Below are 10,437 nucleotides of genomic sequence, written 5' to 3'. Positions count from 1 at the left end.
GTCTGATCCGACCGATAGTCTTCTTGTGCATCTTTCTCCACACTTGATCCGTAACTTCATCTGGCTTCTTCCCTTCATCTTCCAAAGGGTCAAACAGATCTTTACAGTTCAATAGATCCTCCATCCGAGGCCTCCAAAGACTGTAGTTTGAGGCAGTCAGCTTTATCATGGCGCCTGATGCTGAATCCTCCATGAATTTAGACTGATTCTAAATACAAAATACAAGTACAAGATTTTTGAAGTGGAATATCGCAAAACGGACAACACCGTTGTGTCTGGAACGTTTGATTTTGTTGGAAACGAGTCTTGTTTCGTCAAAATCGGACTCATATAGCACAAGGAATGAGCAAAAGAACCAAAACAGGAACACTGTCGCACGTGCAGCACGTGGCGCGACTAACTGCGCGTAGGCCCGTGTTCTTCACGCGCCAGAACCTCACTGGAGCGCGTGGAACGCTTAGGCGCGTGTAACTCACGCGCTTTCTGGAGTCAATAGAAACGTCAGGCGCGTGAACTTCACGCGCAAGGGCCTCTCTGGAGCGCGTGCGGCGCGTGCTGAGAGTGGTGGTAATGCGCTCGGTCCTCTCCTGGGCGCGTTTGGAGCGTGTCGAGAGTGGGCTCACTCTCTAATCTTCAGACGGCGCGTGGGGGAGCGTGCAGCGTCCGTCCGGCCTCTGGTATTTACCGCTTTTCTTGTCTCGATGAGACGAACACAGTGGTATGCTCAAATTTGAAAACTGAGCTACACACTAAAAACAAGTTTTCTGTAAAAAAAACTTTTCCCAACAATCGCTCTGATACCACTTGTTGGGGAAATCAACACAACGGAAGGGATAAAAGCGGTAATAAAAGAGTACACTCTACGCATTCAGTGACACTCAAGAAGAGAAAAGAGAGAGAGCCTGGAGAGCTCTGAGAGAAAAGAAGAGAGTTGAGTTGAGTGGAGTGTGATCCTCCTCCTCTGTAATATTTTCTTGTGTACCACTATTTAATAGTGAAGCTCTTTTCTGTGGATGTAGGCAGTTGCTGAACCACGTTAAATTCTTGGTGTCACTGAGTGCGTAGAGTGTACTCTTTTATTACTGCTTTTATCCCTTCCGCTGTGTTGATTTCCCCAACAACTGACAGCGGTGGCTACTGGGCATGGAGGAGCTAGGAGCTTCGGTGAAGGAAGAATGTTCGATGCTGGTGTGCGGTGGAGTCGTGTGTGACGCAAGGGGCTTTTGACGCTCGATGGTGGCTACATGGAGGCTGGTTGGCCATGAAGATTGTGCTATCCATGGCGGTTAGGTTGCAAGGAACTGTGCAAAGTAATGTTTTGAATACCATATCGGTGGCCGTCGGTCGATGCATTGAAACGAGATATTTCGATACTAGTACCGTTTAGGAATAGTCTATATATAAATAAATTATATATATAAATATATATACAAATTATATTATAAAATAATAGTCTATATATGAATAAATTATATATAAATATATATATATATTATAAATAGTATGTTATGAATTGGAGGGTCGAAAAATGGAAAAAAAAGAAAAGAAAAAAGTGAACACCGAAATATAGGTTGATAGGGCCGAAATATTCGCCAGTACGGTTGAAACGACTGAAATTCTAACCAGTACGAAACAACAGGCTTCCCTGTACCGGTTACACCACAGGAATGGTATATTTCGGCCGTATCAGCCGGTACTGTATAAAATTCAAAACATTGGTTCAAAGGGCTCATGGCAGGGGACGGTGTGGGGAAGGAAGAGGGAAGGAAGAAAAATAAAAGAGAAATGGGAGAGGAATTAGGGTTTGTGTGTGTGGGGTCTGAAATTTTAGGTGAGTATCACTCAGTCAAGGAAAAAATGGTAAGAAAAATAAGGGCAAACGCATAATTATGCGAACAAAACAGAGGGACAAAAATGGAAGTGAAAAGTGATCGAAAATTCATTGTTCATAAAACTGAGGGACAAAAACATAAAAACACGAATAAAACAAAACAAATTGAGGGATAAAAATGGTAAACAAACAAAATAGAAGGGCAAAATTGTAAAAATGAGAACAAAAGATAAAAGCAAAGGGGGCAAAAATGAAATAAAAAAAAATGGTAAAAAATCCAGACCATGAAGTGGCAAATTGACAGATGAATAAAACACTTAATTATAAATTTTATACTGACACAACCAGCAAAATGCAAAAGACAAAAATAATAAACTTAAAACACCCTAACACTCAACGGATAAAGAGGTGAAAAAGGAAAAATCGACTGATACAATCCCATTCCAATCCCTAACATAACACCAAAAAAGACTGAAAGAGAAAAAAAGAGAGACTAAAACTGCACACATGCACCAAAAGACCAAAAACCCTCACCTAAACGGACACAAAAGAATATAATAGAAGGACAAAAAAGACACAACACAACACACACGAACTATACACGGAAGGACAGTAAAATTACAGTTCACGCCGGATAGACTCTTATTATAATAGAATAGATAAAATGATGTTTCTCACCCATGCATTTGCTTCTCTCAAACTTATATTAGACCTTTACCCTACACTTTTTTTTTTTTTTTGTTCTTATTTCTCTTCAACATTATTTATGAAAATTACTGATCCTATGTAACAGTAGTATCCTATGTTGCTTTCAATTGCTTCTCGTGCTTTCAATTTCAAAAGGAGAAGAAAACAGGGGTTAATGAAAATGTTGCTTTCAATTGCTTCTCGTGCTTGTAACAGTAGTACTATCCTATGTTGAAGATGAAGCAATTGGGTCGGGCTAGACTACATGTACACTCTTTGCTCTTTAGAAGCTAAGTGAGCTTTGATTACATTACCATTGTCAGGAATTTATTTACGCAGATCTGCGAGATGCAATGTCATTCATGGATCCAAGAATGTAATTCATGATACATGTAACTTCAAATATCCCCTTTTATACTTCAATAGAGCATAAATATTTATGAAGAAGATCATAAATGCCCTCAAATATCTTATTCAAATATATGAGATTATGTATGAGTTAAAATATAAATTTATTGACTAAATTCAATAGGAATATGATATGAAATCAAAATTCAAATACTTTCAATAAGAGTGTAATGTAACCTCAAATATATTTTCTTTTTCTTTTCTCTTTTGCTTCAAATTAATAATTTATGAATTAAGAAGATCAATACCATTAAACTATATGGTCATGATAATAGCATTATTATGTGAATATTCACAAATTTAATCGAAAATACTCATTTTCGTTTAATTTTTCTCTTCAACCAAATAAACCGAAGAATTTTATATTTTTATCCTTTCAATTTTTCTACCATTCTTACCAAATAAAATCGCTTCAAAAGGTAAAACCAAAAAGTTTCGGTTTGGAGGCTGTGTTGACCAAGAAATCACCGAAAATATTGACTTATTGCGGTGATTTCATTTCTGACAAACAATAAATCGCCGCAATAGATTATATTTCTTGTAGTATAAAAAAAGTTAGATATATCCCATTTTCTCAAATTTTCATATAATAATTTTTTTTTTTAAATCTCACCTTGAGACACAAACTAAAAGAATAAACAGTTCTAAATTAGTTAGAATAGATTTGAATCGTCTAGATCAATTAATTTGTAATTGAATATATATATATATATATATATATATATATAACACTGATATCGGTTATGTTTTTTTTATGATTGTTGAATCAAAATGCCTATTTGGAACCATGTTGCATGATTGAACAAAGTCGCCCACCATTTTAGATCCAGTCACCCTAGCAATTAGTTCATATATATATATATATATTTGAGTTACACATTTTAATTTGCCTTTTTTGTTATTTTCTACAAAGACGGTACTGTCGATCCATGGGGGCATACACGCGCGCGCGGGGTCTACAACTCAATAGACAGGTGCATGCATGACAAATTACTGACGTGTTAGTCCTGATCAAAAGTTAAAATAAAAAATAAATTTGTATTTATCACATCATGATCAGTAATATGTCACCATGCAATCACAACAATATTTGAAGATTTTTATTTCTAGTAGAAACTGTAGTAGATTTGGCATATTTTGAAAAAAAAAAAGGAGTTTCATTGGGTCAAGAAATTAAAATACATAGGCCACGACACTTGATCAACGGCTTACACTTACAATTAAGCATGTGCTTTTGCGCATGCGATACATTAATAATGGTAAATTAAAGTTGTCAACAATTAGGAGGATAATGCCTCTCGCATCGCTCGATCGTAACATATGGTACGTAGTACTATCAATACTACTATATATTGATCTAGTGCACGCTACGATCGTCTTGAACAATTACGAAAATTGTCAACCTCAATCTGCAGCAATCAACACATAATCCTTCCACATGCGCGCGCGCGAGAGAGAGAGAGAGAGAGCTCCTAGCTAGCTGGACTCCAGTACTGTTTCCATGGCAACCGAGGCGAAGGGGGTAGGATTAGTAGAATCTGCAGAGACCAAATTGACAAGAAAATCAAAGATATCAGTGGTTATAACAGCCGAGGCAACGTCCTCTTTGTGAAGCGTTCTTCTCTTTCTTTGCATGGCTACCATCCATGACCTTCGTGTCAATTCCTCGATGAACAATTCACAAGCCTTGGAAAACAAGATGGGAGCCTCTCCAGATATCATGTTCACGTTGTCCCCAGATTTCTTCATGATCTTCTTTATCCTCGCCAACGGCAACAGGTGAGGCCCCGTTCTCCCTCCGGCGAGTATTCCCGAGTATATTCCGGCTTGCCTCATGATCTTCTTATAAATTTCTACGTACCAGCTCTGAGTCTGCTGCTAAATAGTTCCAAGGATAGCTAGCTGTGAGGATGGAAAGCATGAAATCCATGAAGCTATATATACATATATACACATATATATTATATATAGAAGAGTAGTGCATGCATGTGGTTAATTTGGGGAAGGTTTTGCATGAGTGAAGGAAATGCGCGCATGGGGGAATGGTAGTAGCACTGGCCGGCCAGCAAATCGATCAAGCTGCCAGCCGGCTAATTAAAACCGAATATTAATAATAATTTGGTATTACTAATTTGTAATATTTGATGATGGGATATCCAGTACACATTTTTGTTTCTTTCAGATCAGGAGAAGTTGAATTTTTATGGTCTTTGCGTAGCTAGCAGCTATATATATATATTAAAATAAAAGAAAAATATACGTACGTACGATAATATGAAGCCATATATTAAGAGTTTCATAATATTATTATTTAAATCAAACAATTAGGCATTTTCCCTAGCATCTAATTACGTGTTGACAATATGTCGACAAGCTAGCTAGGAAAATATTCATGTCTTAGGCCTTGAAATTAATAACCTAATTAAGCCCTACAGCTAGCTAGCTAGCAAATGATCATCAATTAATATCAGGTTGTATATATTTAATTTGAAGGATCCATAAGGACAAAGTACTACTTTGTGGCAAATCAAACTCAAGCAGATATATTAAATTGGACTCGATCGATCGATGTTAGTTTTTTTGTGTTTGGCCATTCGGTTAAGGTTTGAGTCGCTGAATATAGAACATATATACATATGTATTCGACTCCAGCTGATCAAATTTTATATATCTGGGATTTGTTGAGATTTGGTCCACCAACGTTATTGCATATATGCAGCATGAATTGATTAACAATTTTAGTTCATTTTTATTAATTATTGATTGAGTTGAGAGAGATTCTAAACCGAGTCATGATCAACTAATTTTACAATTAGTAATGATCTTCTGATCGTATGCATGCTCTCTTTCACCAATGGCCGGACTTTATTTTTTTTTTTTTGTCTATTTAATAAGGTGCGGTTTAGATAGTAAATTGAGATAAGATGAGATGAAAGTTGAATAAAATATTATTATAATAATATTATTTAATATTATTATTGTTTTGAAATTTAAAAAAAAAAACTGAATTGTTTATTATATTTTATATAAAAATTTAAAAAAGTTATAATTATGGGATAAGATGAAATAAGATGACATGACATGAGTTGAGATCACTTCTCAATCCAAACAGGAATAATATTAAACAATAATATTTCAAACTTTTATCTAAAACTAAAATTTCTCATCTCATTATCCAAACCTATCAAAACGTTTTGCTAGAATAAATCGTCATATCTAAAAATCATATATAATATGAAATAAAGAAAGAGAAAGGACCCAAAATGATGGGTTTTTTTTTTTACACCACATGATGTATATTGTATAGGCATTCTTGTGACCTAAAGTGAAAAGTTTATGGTATCTAATTATTTTGTGTGTAGGTACTTTCAATATTTCCTTTTCAGGTATGATTCAAAGTCAATCTTTTCTTCCCTTTAGACTAGGTTTCGTTTGGTTCTTAAATTCATCTCAACGCATCATTATAATTTTTTTAAATTTTAATACAAAATATAATAAACAATTCATTTTTTTCAAATTCTAAAATAATAATATTATTAAAAAATAATATTTTATCATTTCAACTCTACTCAACTCAATTCAGTACAACATTCAAACGCAGCTATATATCTCCTGCAGGAAGCTATATATTGATATATGATGACTTCGTGGTACGTACATTGAGGTTTTTTAAAATTGTATTTGAGTAATAAGGTATTATCAAATATTTTATAAATAGTAATAATAAAATAATAAATAATAGTGACATATTTGAAAACTTATTCTCAAATACCACTAGGTCTAATTTGGTCATAAAATTTATATTGAAATTAATATTATTTTGTCGTGGAGTGTTTTATTTTTATAATTTTGACAAATTAACAAGTTGGACATGCTAGCTAGCTAGGCGCTCTCCTAGGCAATAAAATAAAGATGGTAATTTATTCAAATTTCGTTCTTTTTTTTAATCTATAATATATTAAAAAAAAGGGAGAGAGAAAGAGAGAGAAGCAGCCATGATCCCTTGGATCAGTGTGCTCGGAAGATACGAAAAAGGCTCCCTTCATTATACAGTTTTTTTAACTGAGAAATGATTGGGTTGTTTGCACAGATTCTTCATGGGCTTGGGGCTGTGATTGTGATTAAATTCATGCAGGCCACTAAAGAGGGAGGGAGGTGGGCTCAGTTAAATCTGACATCTGTTATTATTGAGCCCTATTACTTTCCTCGAACTCTAAAATTGAACTAAACCCACTTCACCAAAGTCCGATCGATTTATTTTGGGGCATAATATTCTTCTCATTGAATAAGTCAGATGTTGTTATAATGACATATTTTAACTGGCTTATGATATTATTCACTTTAACTAAAAACAGTAACAAAAAAAAGTAGGTAAATTTGAAATTCACTAAGAAAAAATCTAATTTTTAATAATGAATTTTTTTAAAAGAAATATGCGAGATTTTTTTTTTTTTAAAAGAAGAAGACAGTATTTCAAGTTTATTGATAACCCTCACTTGTGACGGAGAAAAATTGTGGTTACAAATAGATACCTAGGATTACACAATAATCAATAAGGACCAAAACCCACACATAAAAAAAAACTAAAGCAACAATAAAGTGGTACCTATAAAGATAAGAAGGACAACCTGCAAAAAAACATTAGCTCACACAAATATAAGAAAAATAGATGCAATTAAATACCTACCTTACTATGAAATTTGCAAATAAGGAATACTAATTTTATCTATGCAAAGAGATCCCACAACTTACTGGGCAAAATATCTTTGTCTTCACTCCAGTCTATGTTTAAACCCTCAGCTCCCTCCTTAGCTAAAAATTCAGTCACAATATTTCATTCACGAAACACGACTTACTCTATACTCCACGCTTCCTAGGCATATATGAAGCTTGTCCCAAAAATCTTCAAAATACTAATTATTACAATTTCCCCTATTAAGCCATCTAACAAGGATTTGAGAGTCTGTCTCAATGTGAACTCGATAAAAACCAAGCTGACGGCACCTCCTAACCCCTTCTAGGAAATTTCTCATTTCAGTAAAATTGTTAGAGCCATGGCCTAAGAATACAACAAAAGCCGTACAAAAATTTCCACCATCATCATGAATAACACCCCTAGCTCCTGCTGACCGGATTACCCAAATTGTTACCATCCCTAATAAACTTCACCCAGTTCTACTGCGGTTGAATCCATTTCACCATAGATACTTTCTTAGGTTTAGGTAAAATCACTGGGATATCCATCCTCTTTAAAATATCAATATCCTTATAAGGGAGATTCACACTTTTAACGGTCAACTGCATAATACGACGAATCCAAACTTTAATAGCATGCCAGACCAAATTCATTGCAGCAAACTTACTTTCATACCTAGCTTTACAACACCAATCCCAAAGTTTCCAGGATATAATGGAAGGAAGAAGATAAAAAATAGTCTGAACTTGATTAGACTTTCCAGCATGATGAAACCAGAAGTTCACTTGCTCCTACCAAGTACCAAAATTACCTATGTGCACACCTAACTGAATTGAAGCCAGACACCAAATATGTCTAGCAATATCACCTGTATAAAGCATGTGGATACTCAATATGACCAGAAGAACAACAACAATTACATTTTGAAGCCATAGAAATACTAGTCATTTTAATCTTGGCATCCACACTCAAATAGTTATTAGTATCTTTTCACATGATTATAGAAATTTTCTTAGGGAGCTGATTATGCCAAATCCAGTTGGCCCAAGGTAAAGTTGGAGCTCAAACCCTAATACAATCCCAAACACTTTTAGTAGTGAAGTTACTGTCAATTTCCTTATTTCAAATAAGAACATTCTTCCCAACCTTACGATTAGCCAAAAATTGATATAAATCATTAGCTTTTTGAGGGCCCACTAATCTTAAGCGCGAGATCTCCCACCCATTTTCAATGTGACAGTCTTTAATTTTAATTAAGAGATACTCTATAACTGGATATTGATCTTTTAGGGGGCCACCCTCCTCCCAATTGTCTACCATAAATAAATGTTACCCTCCCGCACTAGCCACTTAGAATTAGCTAAGAGTTTCGGAATACATATAACAATAGATTTCCAAAACTGAGTACCCTTATTATGCTCCAATGGGGATAAATGATTACCTCTAACATACTTGTTACGAAAAAAGTCCACCCCACAAAGACTTACTCGAGATCAAGCGCCAAACAAGTTTCTTATGTAAGGCCGTTGAATATTCCCAAAGTCCCTAATGCCCAACACACCTTCTTCTGTAGGTCTACATATATTATTCCAAGACACCCATTTCTTTTTACCTTTTCTTTCAGAATCACTCGAAAAGAAAGAGCTCATGAGCCTATTCAGCGACTTAAGCATGACCTTAGGGATATGTAAGACAACTAAAAGATGAGTGACCATGCTAGACAAAACATGACGCAACAAAATAATTCTACCCCCAATAGAAGGCAATTTCATCTTCCAACATACAATTTTCTTTTTCAATTTACCAATTAAATCAACAAAATCACATGCCTTCAGTTTACCAACCACAATGGGCACTCCTAAATATTTAAAAGGAAAAGACCCTTCAGAAAACCTAGTAAAGCGAATAATAGAACATTTTCTAGAGATAGGAATATGTTTAGAAAAATAAATAGCACTTTTTTCTTTATTGAGAACATGTCCCGTCCATTCTTCATAACAATTCAAAACCTGCATCAAAACTTTCATAGATAAAAATAAAATATCATTAGCATACATAAAAATATCATCAGCATACATAAGGTGAGAAACAAGAGGGGTGCCTCGAGCTTGAGTAAACTGCCCAATTTTTTTTATTCTTGAAGGATTTCTGAAGCAGGCAAGAGAGAACCTCTTGCATAACAATGAACAGGTAGGAAGAAATGGGGTCACCTTGCCGCAGACCTCGTTCCCCTTTAAAGAAACCGAAAGGGGTGCCATTTATCATGATAGAAAATCACGGCGAAGAAATACATGTTCTAATCAAAGTACAAACTTGAGCAGAAAAACAAAAGGCCCCCAAAACATGTAATAGAAAATTACAATCCACTCTATCATAGGTTTTAGACATATCCAAATTAATCAAAACATTACCCCCATTAGATTTTTTATGGATAGAATGAACAAACTCCTGGGTTAAACTTATATTCTCAAAATTACTGCGACCAGGAATAAACGCCCCTTACTCTTGAGAAATCATCTTAGATAGCATGTTCGTCATACGAATCATAATAATTTTGGCACATATCTTATAAAAATTGAGCAGAGGCTAATAGACCTAAATTTATCAAAATCATTAGTGTTCTCCACTTTAGGAATCAAAACAATATAGGACGCAGTGAATAATTTGGAGAGGGATTTTGTTTTAAAGAACTTAGATATAGCTTCCAATAAATCCTCATTGACTAAATCCCAACAAAACAGAAAAAATCCAATCCAAAACCATTCGGACCAGAACTGCTCTCAACAAGAATACTAAAAAGAGCATCCTTAACTTC

At 34.8% G+C, this 10,437-nt stretch overlaps 1 protein-coding gene across 1 annotated transcript; it reads right to left on the bottom strand.

Annotated features, from left to right (window-relative positions):
- Positions 1–4,116: 4,116 nt before the first annotated feature.
- On the bottom strand, positions 4,117–4,960 carry LOC121235697 (nuclear transcription factor Y subunit C-1-like). Its single transcript, XM_041132065.1, has one exon. It carries the CDS (start codon positions 4,760–4,762, stop codon positions 4,403–4,405), a length of 360 nt encoding a protein of 119 aa, XP_040987999.1. The 5' UTR covers positions 4,763–4,960; the 3' UTR covers positions 4,117–4,402.
- Between the last annotated feature and the right edge of the window lie 5,477 nt (positions 4,961–10,437).

The sequence above is a fragment of the Juglans microcarpa x Juglans regia genome, chromosome 6D (assembly GCF_004785595.1).
Source record: "Juglans microcarpa x Juglans regia isolate MS1-56 chromosome 6D, Jm3101_v1.0, whole genome shotgun sequence".
Lineage (NCBI taxonomy): Eukaryota > Viridiplantae > Streptophyta > Magnoliopsida > Fagales > Juglandaceae > Juglans > Juglans microcarpa x Juglans regia.
Note: the sequence above shows the minus strand (reverse complement) of the source record. Positions and strands in the feature narration are given on the sequence as shown.